Source organism: Lithobates pipiens, unplaced genomic scaffold, assembly GCF_037356315.1.
Source record: "Lithobates pipiens isolate NorthernLeopardFrog02 unplaced genomic scaffold, aLitPip1_a1.2 Scaffold_8, whole genome shotgun sequence".
Classification (NCBI taxonomy): Eukaryota; Metazoa; Chordata; class Amphibia; order Anura; family Ranidae; genus Lithobates; species Lithobates pipiens.
Genome location: NW_027507903.1, coordinates 136,668,250 through 136,686,013, shown reverse-complemented (window position 1 = coordinate 136,686,013; position 17,764 = coordinate 136,668,250). Strand labels below are relative to the sequence as shown.

General features: G+C 42.8%; 1 protein-coding gene across 1 annotated transcript in view; it reads right to left on the bottom strand.

Moving 5' to 3' along the window:
- The window catches only part of SMO (smoothened, frizzled class receptor), a 71,425-nt gene extending 53,972 nt beyond the window's left edge, over positions 1-17,453 (bottom strand). The window contains exon 1 of the mRNA XM_077472754.1: positions 16,556-17,453. Coding sequence (XP_077328880.1) covers positions 16,556-16,802 — 247 coding nt within the window. The 5' untranslated portion in view covers positions 16,803-17,453. The remainder of the gene's footprint in view (positions 1-16,555) is intronic.
- Between the last annotated feature and the right edge of the window lie 311 nt (positions 17,454-17,764).

The following is a 17,764-nucleotide window of genomic DNA, read 5'->3' as shown; positions in this document are numbered from 1 at the left end:
ACGACCGGTTTTCCCGGCGGAATAAACTCTGAAGGTTTTTCCGACGGAACACCGCTGAAACTGTCTTGCGTAGCGTACACATGATCACACCAAAGTCCGATCGTCGAGAACGTGGTGATGTACAACACATACGATGGGACTAGAAAAAGGAAGTTCAATAGCTTCTGTCTCGTACTTGCGTCAGAGCATGCCTTGTTTTTGGTCTGTCGGAACAGCATACAGACGAGCAGTTTTACCAATAGGAATTGATTCCGTCAGAAACATTTAGAACATGTTCTATTTCTAGGTCTGTCAGAATTTTGAAAAAAAAAAAGTCAGATGAGGCATACACACGATCGGAATATACGATGAAAAGCTTCCTGACTTTTTCTGTCGGACATTCTGCTCGTGTGTACGCGGCATTAGAATCACTTGCAGAATTGAGCAATAGTAATTCATGGGTAAATTCGTCATCAGACACTGATAGTGACAAATGCGACGGTTCTGAGACTGAGCTTAGTGATGTACGAACTTGGTGCTCTATTGACTGTGGTACGGATCACACAGAGCCCCCCAAGATTCACATTTTCTGGAGCACTTGGTATGAAAGTAGATGTTGAAGATGACAACCCGTTGGCATACTTACAACTATTTCTGACCAATGAGGTTATTGAAAAAATAGTTACGGGGACAAACTTGTACCAAGAGCAACAAGCTACTACGCATCGGAAGTTTCCAAGGAGCAGAAAGTGGGAACCAGTGACCTAAGATGACATTTGGAAATTTCTGGACCTAATAAAACTTCAGGGAGTGGTGGGGAAACCCCTGCAGAAGTGGTATTGGACAACTAACAAATTACTTGCCACTCCATTTTTTGGCATGGTCATTTCAGAGTACAGATTGTCCCTGATAATGAAATATTTCCACTTACAAAATAATTTCTCAAGAAGAATTTCATGAAACAACTCACCCTGCACAAAAACTCAAGAAAATGTGGGAAGTATCTCAAATGATTCTAAAGAATTTCCAACAGAGCTATGTGCCAGAAAGAGATATCAGCATAGATGAAAGTCTAATGGCATACAAGGGAAGGCTTAGCTGGATACAATACATTGCATCAAAGAGAGCATGATTTGGCGTAAAATCCTTCATGCTATGCGAATCGTCAACTGGCTACATTTGGGATTCAGTCCTATACACTGGGAAAGGAACAAAATTCAAGCCAAAATAGAGAAACTATGGAATGGCAACATCTTCCGTATTTCAATGATTGAGCCATTGTTAAATCAGGGCTATTGTGTAAAAACCGACAACTTTTACACGTCTCCTGAACTTTAAGTTTCTTCTGCAGAACAAAACAGATGCCTATGGAACTGCTAGGGCTAACCAGCACAACATGCCGCCAATGTTTGGCAATAAGAAGCTGAAGACTGGAGAAATGGTTGCTTGGCAGAAAGGCAAAATGATGGCACTGCAATGGCGTGACAAGAATGATGTGTGCCTAATGAGTACAGTTCATAATACCTCCACTGCTATGGTGTGCACGAAAGGAGGGAAAGAAATTATGAAGCCACAAGTAGTGATAGACTATATTAACACCTCCTACCTCCTGCTTTCTAGCTCCCTTGTCACCTCCTCCCATACTCGCCTCCAGGATTTCTCCAGAGCTTCTCCCATCCTTTGGAACGCCCTACCCCAATCTGTCCGACTGTCCCCTAATCTATCCATCTTTAGGCGATTCCTGAAAACCTTTTTCTTCAAAGAAGCCTATCCTGCTTCTAACTAACACTGTTTTACTTCCTCCATCAGCTCATCCCCCCCACAGCTATTACCTTTTGTATCAATTGACCCTTCCTTTTTAGATTGTAAGCTCTAACGAGCAGGGCCCTCTGATTCCTCTTGTACCAAATTGTAATGTAAATGTAATGTCTGCCCTTATGTTGTAAAGTGCTGCGCAAACTGTTGGCGCTATATAAAACCTATATAATAAATAATAATAATAATAATAATAATAATATCACCATGGGAGGTGTTAACAGAGCTAACCAAGCAATGCCATTCTAGCCAGCAATGAGGAAACAGCAAAGTAGTATTACAAGAAGATCTTCAGGCATCATCTTGAGCAAAGCTTGTGGAATGCCTACATTCTGTTAAAAAAAAAAAAAAAAAAAAAAAAAGAGTGACAGGCCTGTGATTCATTCTGACTTAATTTGGAAAATTACCGAACAGATCTTTGTGAACCACCAAACACCATCAATGGCTGTGAACAGAGCTAGACATTGTGCTGTTGGTGTTGTCAACCCGGAACACCCGACTGGTCATTACTTCATGGACTACATCCAACCAACCAAGAAAAAGACAGCACCTACAAGGATGTGCTTGGTTTGTTGCTCAAAGCGAGATGACAGTGGAGAGAAAATCCGAAAGAAATCCAGGTTCCACTGTCCTGATTGTGACATTGGATTTAAAATTTTTCATACCCGGGATGTTTACTAAACCAATATGCAGTGTAGTATTATAGCCACTAGTAATATTGCACCCTTGTTTGGACAAATTTCTGTGTTTTTGATTTGATTAAATTATTGAATAAAATGTATTATTATTATATAATTATTTGTTATAAATATTTATAGTTATTATATTATAATTCATGATTTCATGTTTCAAACTTTATCATACCCAGGATGTCTACTAGACTCTTGTTTGGACAGATTTAAGTGAGCTATTCCTAAGAATTACAGGCCTACAATATAAAACGCCAAAATTTCCATGCAAAACAATGTCCCGCTTTGAGATTCAAAAATCATACATAATCATACCGCCAGGGAGGTTAATCTCTCTTGCTAATGTATTGCGCAAAATTCATTAAGCATCTGCAACACTTTTGGTTGTGACCACAACAGGTACACCAAATTCAAATTGTTCTAAAATGCGCCACTTTTACATTGTGTTGCATCAAATGCGCTGAATGTAAAAGTGGAGCCAATTAAAGCGGTTGTAAACCTCTGAATAAAAAAACCTGTAAGGCAATGGTATACTGTGCTAGTATGCATACTTACTTTGGAACGAAGCCTATCCAGTGTTGGCCGTTGTCCTATCATATAAGGTCCCCCATCCGATAGTGTCCGCTGTGTACTGCGCATGCGCAGTACACAGCAACACAGATTCCGAAAATTGCCGAGGATGAAAGGCGCCTGCGCCGTGAGTCCAGGTTCAATCCCCACCATCCAAGTGGACATAGAGTAGGAATATAAAAGAGCCGAGCGCATCGAGGCCGAACCCAAAGCGTGGCGAGCGAAGCTCGCCCGGCGAGAGGCCCTCTAATATTCACAATCCTATGTCCACTTGGATGGTGGGGCTACCACCTCCACTCATGGCGCAGGCGCCGTTCAGCTTCGGAGATTTTCCGAAGATTTGTCTGCTCTGTACTGCGCATGCGCAGTACGGGGCGGACACTATATGATGGCAGGACACTATCTGCCAGAACACCGGTCACCGCCGAGAAGGCCGACATCTTCCCCTGGCCTCTCTTCCGGGTTTGCGGGCTTCGGCGCTGTGAGTGGCCGGAGCTGCGGTGGGGGAACCCTTGGTAATGGCAAGAGGCTCTGATGGTCCGGCGCGGTCTGCCGGACCTTCAGAGCGCATGCGTTGGTGACGTCAGTGGCTGCATGCAGGGTGAATATCTCCTAAACGGTGCATGTTTAGAAGATGTTAATTTTACCTACAGGTAAGCCTATAATAAAAATAACAAAGTGGGCGCTTTAAGACCAACTACCTTTTGGCATACAGAGAGAAAAACTGTCTCAGACAAACCTTGAAAAAGTGTCTTAAATGCATCTTACAAATAGCACAGCATCAGCCAAATTCAAGCACAAGTTCTAGACAGGTACATTAATTTGGCGCATTCGTTAACACTTTCAGAATGCATGAGAGACACTTTCACAAAATCTGCCTGCACCAGTCTTTATGAATCCTAGGGAATGTTTTTTTGACTCTGTACGACTCGAGTTGCATCAGAAGTCGCACTAGTGTGAACCAGCACTAAAGGTAAATAGGATGTTCAGTTTCCAAGGAAAGTTGCAGTTTGCAAGGGAATTTGTCCCAGAGCGTCGAAAATGTGAAATTTCACTTTTCAAAGAATCCCTAATCAAGTGCAAGGACACTAATAAAACAGTATTTTTGCTTGCAGATGACTGGATGATGGAAGTCAGCAGAATGTCACCTCATTCAATAAGCTCTGGGGAGAATTCCCTTATAAAGTAAATGGTCTATTTGCCTTCAGTATATCAACTCCACTTGTTAAAGTGGTTGTAAACCCTTACAGACCACTTTGACCTACAGATAAGCCTAGATTAAGGCTTACCTGTAGGTCCAAGAAATATCTCCTAAACCTATACGGTTTAGGAGATATTTTCAAAAAAAGTCAGGCACCGTTGTGTATGGCGCATGTGCCGTAGACAGCAGCGCGCAGGCGCAATGAGCGATATGCCGTTAGTGGCGGCTCCCGTGCACATGCGCAGGAGTGACGTCATCACGGCTCCGGACAATCACAGCGCCGGAGCCACAATACCCGGAAAGAAGATGGACGCTCCGTGGAAGAGGGGACAGCGGTGACATCGCTGGCTCCTGTGTCAGGTAAGTGACACATAATGGACTACTATACGATGCATAGTAGTCCATTATAGACATGGGCGCCGTCAATAAATTTGTTTCGTTCTGTTCCATTACGGTTCGTATTAAAATTAATTCGTACTTTATATTTCGTGTCCGAAATTCAATTTCAATTCATACGAAATACGAATTGTCGTTAGGTTCGTTAACTTGTACGAACGTTCGTTACGATGAATTTAAAGGCAAAAATATACCTCAATATGATAGTCGATGCTGATGCAAGTTTGGTTTTTATCCAAAATACGAAATTCCGTTGAAGAATTTCCTATCCGAAATACGAATTTTCGTTAGATGAGAGGCTCCCACCATCCCTGTGCTGTGCTGACTTCCTCCTGGGGATTCGTAAACAAAAGTTCGCATTTCGTACAAAATTCGGACGCATGGCAATTTGTATTTCGGATCCCCCCGAACATACGAATTTAGGGAAATTCGTACGAATTTGAGATAAATTATAGAGAATATTAAAGCAGCTTTGTAAAAACAGAAATATTTGACAAAGATTCTTATTGGCTGCTGTTATATATATATATATATATATATATACACATATACATACACAGACACACACACACACACACACACACACACTATATACCCCTACACACAGTAAATCTGTATGGTGCATGTATGCATTTTTATTTACAAAGCCAAAGTGACAAGGGTCTTCAGATGAAACAAATCCCAACAATGTCTACCCAAATTTAAACCATACAGTATGAAAAAGTATTCATACCCCTTGAAATTTTCTACATTTTGTCATGTTACAACCAAAAACGTGAATGTATTTTATTGGGAGTTTATGTGATAGACCAACACAAAGTGGCACCTAATCGTGAAGTGGAAGGAAAATGATAAATGGTTTTTAAACTTTTTTATATATTAATATCTGAAAAGTGTGGTGTGCATTTGTATTCAGCCCCCTAATTAAAATCCAGTGGAACCAATTGCCTTCAGAAGTCACCTAGTTAGTTAATAAGAGTCCACCTGTGTGTAATTTAATCTCAGTATAAATACAGCTGGTCTGTGAAGCCCTCAGAGGTTTGTCAGTGAACCTTGGCGAACTAACAGCATCATGAAGGCCAAGGAGCACACCAGACAGGTCAGGGATAAAGTTGTGGAGAAGTTTAAAGCAGTGTTAGGTTATATAAAAAAAATAATAATAACATATCCCAAGCTTTGAACATCTTACGGAGTATGGCACAACTGTAAACCTACAAAGAGACTCTGACACTTTGTGCATTTAGGGTAAATGGCAGGTTATTATAGTATTCAGGATTTATTTAGCGCCAGCAGATTGCACAGCACTTTACAAAATAAAGGGAGACAGTAGTTACAATCCAATTCAATACAAGATGGATCACATGACCTTGCTCATGACAGCTTACAATCTAAAAGGTTTTCTTGAAAATGCTGAGATTCACCTGCACTGAGCTCAACTGCCACCACTGGAGCCCTTGTATATGTCCAGTTTTCCCCAGTATAGGGGATCACGTGACCACCTTGTATAAACTCTGACACCATCAAACATTGAGTTTACACAGGTTGGGGCTACCAGTCCTGAGGGAGGAACAGGGTGTTGGGGGAATGCCAGCAAGGTTAGTATCAGTGGGGGGGGGGGGCAATGCACCTTCATGAGAACCTGCCATTTTGCCCATTTAGAGTCTCTTTATGGGAATTGCCATTGATGACTTATTTTTAACAAAGCTGTAAGTACTGCAGTCTGACAAAGTTGTAGGAAAGTAAGAAACTAAGGAATATGCGGGTCAGAGAGTTTTTGAAGAAATACTTATTTGACAGAAGCCTGAATTATAATCCAGCCATTGAGTTTAGGCCAGGGAAAAGGAGGAGTAGGGGGTGAATTCTGCCTAGGAAGGGCTGGTGATGTAGCATTACGAAAAGTACATCAAGGCACATTCCAGTCACATCACTTCGGCACTGGAACGCACTTCGATCTCACAGCGCAAGCTGAGCGGTGTGTGGCTCCCACCGGCATCCGTGCGGGTCATCCCCAGTGCCGGTGTTCTGTCAAAGCCATCAGATAGTGTCCACCCCGTACTGCGCAGGCTTGCGCAGTACGGAGGAGAAGGAGACTCCGAAAGTCTCAGAAGAAGAACGGCGCATGTGCACTGAGTCCAGGTGCAAGCCCCACCATCCAAGTGAACATACGGTAGCACATAGTAACAGGGCACCTCGCGGGGGTTGCCCTACCCACAGAGATGCGTTTTGCTTGCGGGCCGGGAACACGCATGATTTTTTAAGTACTCCCGACCCGCTAGCTGACACAGGAGAAATCACATGATCGGCACCCCCACTGGTTTACCTGCAACCTCAAATACATATTCTAGTAGTATTTTTGAACAATGCAAAATGTTTGGGCTGGGTTTTCATATAGATTTTCAGATTTCATACATGCAGTTTCACAAAGGCTAGTGGATTCCAAGAGAAATAAACAATAAAATTAATTACAAATATATTATGCTGGCCACAAATGTAGAATTTAATAAAGGAAAAGTATGGCTAAAGCTTTTTTGGCTATACTTCTCCTATGGATCACAGGAGTGCAGTTCGTTCTGCACTCCTGTTACCCAATTTCCACCATCGTCAGGCTAAAGCCTGTTTATATTTTACGTTCTGCGTCTCATTGGTGATAATGTTTTAACTTCCTGCCCTAGAGATGCAACCGGAAGTTAGAGAAAATCTTAGAAAGCTTAGTGAAATTCCTTTTTATACAATTGTCACCAGAACAGGTCCTGTTGGATTACCTCTTGTTCAGGTGACAAGTCAAAAATGTTGGATCCCATTTTCTGCAACGTGCCAGTGGTCCTCAGGACAAAGAGATAAAATAAAATCAAGTATTCAAGGCTATCATTGAAGAATTTTGTAAAAAAAAAAAAAAAAAATGCAATTAGTCGCAGTTTACTGCTTTGCAACTTTTTGGACATGCCTCAAAGTTCAGAGGAGGGATTAGAACCCATCAGGTTTTTTGTTATCTGTGCCTATTACAGAGGATCATCCTCTCTCTTTCCTTCCTGTTTACCATTATCATCAAAAGCGAAAGGAAAGAAAATCGAAAATTTTTGGGTTTTCACAGGACAGTAAGCCCTTGTACACAGGGTCGGAGATTCCGTCGGAATGTGTCCTATCGGACGGTTTTGTCGGATATTCCGACTGTGTGTGGTATGCATCGGACTGTTTCCGTCGGAATATCCGTCGGACCAAAATTTCCAACTTGCTGGAAATATTTTCCGACAAACTGCTCCAATCGGACATACTCCGATCATGTGTAGCCTACTACGACGGACAAAGTGCCACGCATGCTCAGATCAAATTCCTAGACCAAAGCTATTGGCTACTAGCCTGAACGTAGTCCCGTCGTAATGAAATAATGTCATCACGTTATGTACAATTGGATTTTCCGACAACTTGGTCTGACCGTGTGTATGCAACAGTTTTGGAAAAAATCCGTCGGACAAAATCCAACGGATTTGGTTATCAGAATGTCCGACCGTGAGTACAAGGGCTAATAGAGGGGAAATTTTCCAATTGAGACACTAGTTCTGGTGACAACCAGGGATTTCTGTCACTGTGGAGGGATTTCCGCTTACTTCCTGCTTTGGCTATGGGACAGGAAGTGAAAGCAGGCAGTAAAAGCTACATTTAAATGAAAAGGCTGGCACTTCTATCAACCTATCTTGTCTTTTGTTACCCCAAGCCTATATGCCGAGTTACAATGAAGTAACAAGAAAATTAAAGCTTAGTGCTTTGTAATGCTGGAACTATGCACTAGGCCTATAAAAGGGTTCTTCAATGAAATCAAGTAAATCAGACAAGTACTGTGGTGCACGAAACATATGAAACACTCCAGGACTGGCAATAGATCACTATTATTTCTCTACTCTAATAGGCCCCATTCACGCTTTGTTGTATTTCAGGCTTTTTTTTTTATGAGCAAGTGTTTTTGTGCATTTTGTCATAAGCGTCAAACTTGAGCGATTTTTTTTATTTATGGAAATCTAGTTATTGGTCAAGAAAAAACACTCCCACTGAAGCCTACTGGGACCAAAATATGCACCCTAAAAGAAGCTCATGTACTTTTTTAAGCAATGTTTGGTGCAAATGAGCACTATAATGGAAATCCCAATGTTCAACAATGAACTGCTTCTGATGAAATATGCCAAGTGGCAACCCTGCTGCATAGTAATCACAGGAGTTCACACACACAGGCGCAGTATCTCACAAAAGTTAGTACACCCCTCACATTTTTGTAAATATTTTATTATATCTTTTCATGTGACAACACTGAAGAAATGACAATTTGCTACAATGTAAAGTAGTGAGTGTACAGCTTGTATAACAGTGTAAATTTAACTCAACACACAGCCATAACTGTCTAAACCGCAGGCAACAAAAGTGAGTACACCCCTAAGTGAAAATTTCCAAATTGGGCCCAATTAGCCATTTTCCCTCCCCGATGTCATGTGACTCGTTAGTGTTACAAGGTCTCAGATGTGAATGGGGGGGGGGGGGGTGTGTAGATGTGTTAAATTTGGTGTTATCGCTCTCACTCTCTCATACTGGTCACTGGAAGTTCGACGTGGCACCTCATGGCAAAAAACTCTGTGGATCTGAAAAAAATGAATTGTTGCTCTACACAAAGATGGCCTAGGCTATAAGAAGATTGCCAAGGCCCTGAAACCGAGCTGCAGCACGGTGGCCAGGACCATACAGCAGTTCAACAGGACAGGTTTCACTCAGAACAGGCCTCATCATGGTGGACCAAAGAAGTTGAGTGTACATGCGCAGCGTCATATTCAGAGATTTCCTTCGGGAAACAGACGTATGAATGCTGCCAGCATTTCTGCAGAGGTTGAAGGGGTGGGGGGTCAGCCTGTCAGTGCTCAGATCATATGCCGCACACTGCATCAAATTGGTCTGCATGGCTGTCGTCCCAGAAGGAAGCCTCTTCTAAAGATGACGCACAAGAAAGCCCACAAACAATTTGCTGAAGACAAGCAGACTGAGGACATGGATTACTGGAACCATATCCTGTGGTATGATGAGACCAAGATAAACTTATTTGGTTAAGATGGTGTCAAGCGTGTGTGGCGGCAACCAAGTCTTGCCTACAGTCAAGCATGGTGGTGGAAGTGTCATGGTCTGGGGCTGTATGAGTGCTGCCGGCACTGGGGAGCTACAGTTAATTGAGGGAACCATGAATGCCAATATGTACTGTGACATACTGAAGCAGAGCATGATCCCCTCCCTTCGGAGATTGGGCCGCAGGGCAGTATTTCAACATAACCCCCCCAAACACACCTCCAAGACAACCACTGCCTTGCTAAAGAAGTTGAGGGTAAAGGTGATGGACTGGCCAAGCATTTCTCCAGACCTAAACCCTATTGAGCATCTGTGGAGCATCCACAAATGGAAGATGGAGGAGTGCAAAGTCTCTAACATCCACCAGTTCCGTGATGTCATGGAGGAGTGGAAGAGGACTCCAGTGACAACCTGTGAAGCTCTGGTGAACTCGAATGCCCAAGAGGGTTACGGCAGTACTGGAAAATAATGGTGGCCACACAAAATATTGACACTTTGGGCCAAATTTGGACATTTTCACTTAGGGGTGTACTCTCTTTTGTTGCCATTGGTTTAGACATTAACCCCTTACCCTCTGGACCATTTTTGCTGGCCACAGACTAGAGCACTTTTGCGATTTGGCACTGCGTCGCTTTAACTGATAATTGCACGGTCGTACAATGTGTCTCCCAAACAAAATTGACGTCCTTTTTTCCCCACAAATAGAGCTCTCTTTTGGTGGTATTTGATCACCCCTGCGGTTTTTATTTTTTGCGCTATAAACAAAAAAACGAGTGACAATTTTGAAAAAAATTAATTATTTTTTTACATTTTGCTATAATAAATATCCCCCAAAAATATATAACAAAAACTTTTTTTCCTCAGTTTAGGCTGATATGTATTCTTTTTTTTTTTTTTTTTTTTTTTTTTTACCAAAAATAACACAATAAGCGTTTATTGATTGGTTTGCGCAAAAGTTATAGCGTTTACAAAATAGGGGATAGTTTTATGGCATTTTTTTGTAATGGCGGCAAGCAGCAATTTTTAGCATGACTGCAACATTATGGCGGACACATCAGTAATATTTGACACATTTCTGGGACCACCGTCATTTATACAGCAATCGGTGCTATACAAATGCACTGATTCCTGTGTAAATTACACTGGCAGTGAAGAGGTTAACCACTAGGTGGCAATGTAGGGGTTAAGTATGTCCTGAGGAGTGATTCTATCTGTGGGGGGGGGGGGGGGGGTGGCGATGTGTGACACGTCACTGATCTCTGCTCCCGCTCACAGGGAGCAGAGATCAGTGAAACTGTCACTAGGCAGAACGGGGAGATGCTTGTTTACATTAGGATCTCCCCATTCTTCCTCTCCGTGAGGCAAATTTAAAGGGACGTACAGGTATGTACATTTGCCCAGCCGTGCCATTCTGCCGACGTACATCGGCGCGCGTCGGACGTAGCTGTGTGTTGAGTTATTTTGAGGGGACAGCAAGTTTACACTGTTATACAAGCTGTACACTCACTACTTTACATTGTAGCAAAGTGTCATTTCTTCAGTGTTGTCACATGAAAAGATATAATAAAATATTTACAAAAATGTGGAGGGGTGTACTCACTTTTGTGATACTGTGTATAATTATATATATATATATATATATATTCCCCCTTCTATTTGTTGAACTAGATGGACTTGTGTCTTTTTTCAGCCAGACTAACTATGTAACTATATGAAATCAGGGACCGGCTGGATTTGGATCCATGTATGGGCCGTTCCCACTTGACAGAAGTCGATCCAACAATTGACTTCTGTCAAATAGGAATGTTGGAAATCTTTTGTCGATCAACAGCTGCAGCCATTGATCTGTGTAGTGTGACAGTGCAGGCGTCCAGCTATTAGAATACAATGATACAGTGGAAAGGATTCCTCCATCACCTCGTTTCTGTGGATGGGGAATTTTTTTTTTCTCTGAACAGCCTGCTTGCTGATTGAGAAAAGAAGACACCTATTACTATGCAATAAAATGCATACCTGGAGTTCAGATTTAGATTTTATTCACAACCTATGCAGGTTGCAGTTTGCATTTTGCGTTTTTCAATACAGGTTGTAAGGGGTCAACAGCCAGCTCTGCCCTCTTCAATTAACCCCTTCTTAACCCTTCCCCAGGCTGACTCTCTAAAACGTTTTTGGAACCAAAAACCAGAATAAATAAAAACTCCCTGACCCTTTCCTTAAAATGCACAGATGTGAATGTGATCCATAGTAAACCATGTTAAGGCCTGGTTCACACCTATGCAGGTTGCAGTTTGCATATTCCAGGTGCATTTTGCATTTTTCAATACATGTTTTTGATCCATAGAACCAAAAACCAGAAACAAAAAAAAGTCCCTGGCCCTTTCCATAAAATGCACAGATGTGAACATGACACATAGGAAACCATGTTAAATGGACTATAGTGTATTTCTGCAAAACTGAAAACAAACAAAAAATTGCATAGGTGTGATCCAGGCCTTAGGCTTGATTCACACCTGTGCATTTTTTGTGCTTTTTACAGATTTGCACTATAGAACGTGTTCCATAGGAAACCATGTTAAATGGACTGTAGTTCAAATATGCAAAAAAGCACTAAAAATGCATAAGTGTGAATCCAGCCTTAGGCCTGATTCACACCTATGCATTTTTAGTGCTTTTTGCAGGTTTGCGCTACAGAACGTGTTCCATAGGAAACCCTGTTACATGGACTGTAGTGCAAATCTGCAAAAAGCACTAAAAATGCATAGGTGTGAATCCAGCCTAATAGCTTACATCAATATTCTATCAAAAAACATAAAAAAACATTTTCTTCCTCAAATAGATATTACAGTGAGTTTTTTTCCCCAGATCAAATATACAATTATTAATATAACTAATATCTAGATATAAATAGAAGAAGATTTCCTAATGGTAACCAAATTAAGAATCCCATGCAAATCAGCAAACGTCATGACCCCCCCTCTACTCCTCTGTGCATTGAACGTGACATTACTCCTAATATGGAAAATTTGATTGAAAAGCAAAACCAAAGTGACTTTTGGAACAGAAAGAAAATCTGGATCTTTGTCTTTATAATATAATTTGGAAGTTGTATTCGGATTTCCTTTGTGCTACATTCATTTTCCTCATTTTTCTGCTAGAAAGAACTTCCCTCTTTAGTAGGCCTTAAAAAAGGGTAGGCCAGGAACTGTGTGCTCACAACTACCTAAGGCCCCTTTCACACTAACGTCCCGTTCAGGCCCGCCTGTCAGTTTTTCAGGCGGACCTGAACGGGTGCTCCATAGAGCTCTATGGAGCGTCGGATGTCAGCGGTGACATGTCCGCTGACATCCGACCCGCTCCGATCCGAAAAAGTGTAACGGAGGAAAAAGCTATTTTTCCATCCGTCTGCGGATCGGATCGGATGACGACGGGCACTGCGGTCCGTCGTCATCCGATCTCCCATAGGGGAGAGCGGCGCTGTGACAGGTCCGTCCCTGCACAGTGTGCGGAGACAGACCTGTCATCTCCCTGCTCAGCGGGGATCGGCGGAGTGATCCCCGCTGAGCAAACGGACATCCACGGGGCGGATCAGAACTGATCCGCCCCGTGTGAAAGGACCCTAAGAGACTCTGATTCCGACAGTGTTGTAACATAGTAAAGGATCTCCTTATTGAACAACATACAATGTAACAAACACAGAAGAGACAATGTAGAAAATTCCATAACACTATTTTTATTGTTATTTGAAGACACACTACTAAACTCTGGTTCAAATCTATTCATATACATATTTCTAACTCAAAAAAGTACCTTCTATTGCTCTCAGCCTCCTCTAAATTCTTTTTTTTTTTGTTGCTATGATCTGACTTCTTGTTAGGCTTCTTTCACACTTATGCAACTTGGGATCCGACTTGTGAGACCCCAAATTGGCAAGGACATGCGTTTCTATGAGAGCCACTCCTACTGACACTACATAGGTCGCTACGACTTCAGAAAAAGGTTCCTGCACTACTTCGGTCCCACTTTTGAGGCCACTTTTGTTCAGAGAACGTAAAGTGAGATTAAAGTCACACCAAAAGTCACATCTAAGTCAAAGTCATTTGGAGACGCGCTAATGTAAAAAGGTGCCTTACAGGGTGGCTACTTTCATTCTCCGTGGTCCCACTGTAAGTAGGAATGTAGCCACCCTCTCTTGCTCGCTCCTGAGATGGTCTAGGTGCGGTGGGGTTTGTATTGTGTAAGGAGCAATGAACCTGACCCCAAATAACGTGTATTGTTTGTTTAAAAAAAAAAAAAAAAAAGAGGCAGAAAAAAGAAAAAAAAAGAAAAAACGATTACAGGGCCATTACATAGTGGATGTGTACAGGTTATTATCAGAGAATAAAGAAATGGTGTAGTGTCACTTTAACGCTTCTGGCCATATCTTATAAATCCAGCCTATTTTGGCAGGGAGCCACCAAGTGCTGCAAACAGCTTCCTATAGAAGTCAATGGCTATACACGCATATATGCCAGTATTTGAATAAACATACATACATATACATATATATATATATATATATATATATATATATATATTCTCTGTGTCCAAAGTGGTACACCAGGGCACATGTGCGTATTTTTGGGCAATTACTTTTTTATACAAACATATAGCTGTGTAAAGCCTCTGACAGCTGTATGCTAGTGGGGAAATATGCCAGAATTTACGTTATATGGCCAGATATGGCCATGTGTATGAGACCTTACTTCATTCCCTATGCTGAACCTTCACTTGGCACAGTGTACATTCTCTGCTCCTTTGGTGGTCAATCAGCCTCAGTGATGATAAAGGGCCTCACTTAGGGGGGGACACTTTTAGAGGTGTTTTGTGCTTTTTTTTCTGCCTCTAAACACCCCTTAATGTTAGTTTATGTGTCCGTGCACAGGCGTTTAGAGGCAGTAAAAAAACAGGTCAAGGATGTTAAAGAGAGGAATGCTCCAGCATCAAAAAATGCTTGACGTGCCTAAATGTGTGTATACGCCTCTAAATGCTATTTAGCACTAGGTGCGTCAAGTGCTTGGGAGTTAATTTATTCCAATTTTCCGAATTGTGCAGCGTGATTCGGATAGGAATCGCACTGCATCCCTATTCAAATCACATGCGATTCTTTGAAGTGCGATTCAAGACCATTCATTTTGTATGGCCTCAATAGGCACAGCACCGCAACAAAATCATGGCTGTTCACACTCACACGATCTGATTCTTGCAGTCGCATTGCAACCATTTTTGGGGTGTCATTCATTTGACACCGTTGGCAGATCGCATGAATGGAGTGTGATTTCACTGTGATGTGGGAAATGTTCAGGAATCGCTGCATTTAGGCTTGGTTCACACTGGTGTGAAGTGGGAAACCCTGTGATTCCTGTGCGGGTTCCTGTATCACACCTGAATCACAGGCGGTTCACACTGACATCTGCGAACCGCTGCGGGTGTCAATGTAAAGTTAATAACACCCAAATCGGTTTGTAGATTGCAGTGCTAACTGTGAAATGGTACAAGAATCAGATCGCATGGGTGTGGACCAAAAAAGGGTCCTTCACCATTTTGGTGCAAATGTGATGCGTTTTTAGCCATACAGTTTGTATGGCTGAAGTTGCACCGCACAGACTTCGCGTGTAAGGATGGATTCACACCTATGCAGTTTTAGTGCTTTTTGTATTTTGTAGATTTGCACTGCAGTCCATTTAACATGGTTTCCTATGGAACACGTTCTGTAGTGCAATTCTACAAAATGCAAAAAGCACTAAAACTGCATAGGTGTGAATCCAGCCTAATGTGCAAAGCAATGCGGTGCAAATCACATGCGATGTCTGGCATTGCACTAGTGTGAACTGAGCCTTACAGCACCACCTATATGTGAACCAGGCAAGTTTTTAGGCTGGATTTACACCTATGCCTTTTTAGTGCTTTTTGCATTTTGAAGATTTGCACTACAGTCCATTTAACATGGTTTCCTATGGAACACGTTCTGTAGTGCAAATCTGCAAAATGCATAGGTGTGAATCCAGCCTTAAAGTGGTTGTAAACCCTTACAAACACCTTTGACCTACAGGTAAGCCTAGATTAAGGCTTACCTGTAGGTCCAAGAAATATCTCCTAAACCTATACGGTTTAGGAGATATTTCCAAAAAGACAGGCACTGCTGTCTACATCGCATTCGCTGTAGACAGCTGCGCGCAGGCGCACTGGGCAGGCCGCAGCGATATGCCGCTCGTGTTGGCTCCCGTGCGCAGGAGTGACGTCATTGCGGCTCCGGCGAATCACAGCGCCGGAGCAGCGAGACCCGGAAGTCGCTCCGGGATACATGGCAGCGGCGAAGAGGAAGACGGAAGAGCGCTTTGGGGGTCTTCATTCTCAGGTAAGTTATTCATAATGAGCTAGTATGCTATGCATACTAGCTCATTATGCCTTTGCCTTACAGGGTGTGTTTTTTTTTTGTTTTGTTTTTTTGCCTTTACTTCCTTTTTAATGATTCTTTTACTTCCCCTGGAGCATAGGCCTTCCAGGGTAGGAAACAAACGTCTTGTGTGCATGGGCCAAATCATTAGGTCAAACTTTCTGCTCCAACTACAATAACAAAAACAAATAATAATAAAACAATATAACAAATTACAATTTTTCTTGTGTTTCTTTCACTATAACAAAAACACAACACATAGCACTTGGAAAGGAAAACACATGATTCAGTTCAGTGACCCCCCCCCCAGACCACCCATGTGCAAGTAGTGAATGAGCCCCAGAGGTGGGCTCACCATAGGACCCAGCTACATACCAGACCACAGCAGGAGCTTATCATGAACTTCATCCTGGGTGAAGGAGTCCTCAGCCAGGGCAATGGAGGTGAAGGCATAGGGCAAAGCAGATCCCAGGCAGATGTTGTATTTGAGGGATTCACAAGTGGTGCTCTTCTTGCACCTATCCATGTACAGGGATTCATTGAAGTGAATCTCTCCAGAGGCAGACATGAAGAAGCTAATCACCACCATCCAGAAGATCCTCAGCCCCATGGAGGAGGACATGTTTAGGAGGATGGGGGTGGGGTGGGGGGCAGGAAGACTATCCTCCAGAACAACACAAAGCAGGAATGGCCCCAAACTGCACACAGCTTTGTCTCAATGGGATGGGGACAATCTCCCTCCCTCCATCACAGTCCATCCAAGGACTCAGCATCCAGAGCAAAGTCCTGCTGTGTTCCCCGAGCTCCAGGCATGCAATGGCAGACAACAGGAGACTTTTCTCTCCCAGAAAACTTGCAGGAGAGGAGTGGAAGAATGTAATGTGATCCAGGCTCTGGGATGGCAGACTCCCCTCCTCCTCCTTCCCTCCTCTCCCAGCCCCAATCTGGCTTCGCACTTTAATTCACACTTCGGAAAGTGTCCCCTTTCACTCCTTAGACGCTCCAGTCTCCTCGGGGTCACCTCTTCCAAGACGGATCATGGAGAAGCTGCGATCCCCGCTGGCTGATGATCCTTCAATAGTCTCGATAAAGGCGCCCTATGCAGAGTCTGTGGATGGCAGGGGCTCTAAGCTCCCCCCTACACAAAGAAGGGTCATGTTCTCCCAGGTCCTGGAGTCCTACAAGTGGATCTCCTCTCTGTAGATCATCAGGGATCTGATGAGCTGGGATCCCCAGACTCTTGTTTTCTTCTTAAAGGAGCCGATGGAATGTGTCTGCTGGAAAGAGCAGACAAAAAAAAAAAGTTTCCCATTTGCCCTCCCCAAATTGTGAAACAAGGAGAAGGGTGGTGATTGGCAGGACAATGTGCTGATCACAGCATCATCACTGCAGTCCTCCTAGCTGGGGGAGTCATGCTGGGACATCTCCTGGCTGGGAAAGACTTTGGTCATCTGGAGTGAAAAGTATTCACAGCTCTTTATATATAGCACAAAGCCTTCCCCAGGTCTAAGAAAAGTGGAGAGGCTGCCATTGGTGACCCCTTCCTGAAAACGCTAGTTGTGTGTCTGTCCTTGCCCCAAAACA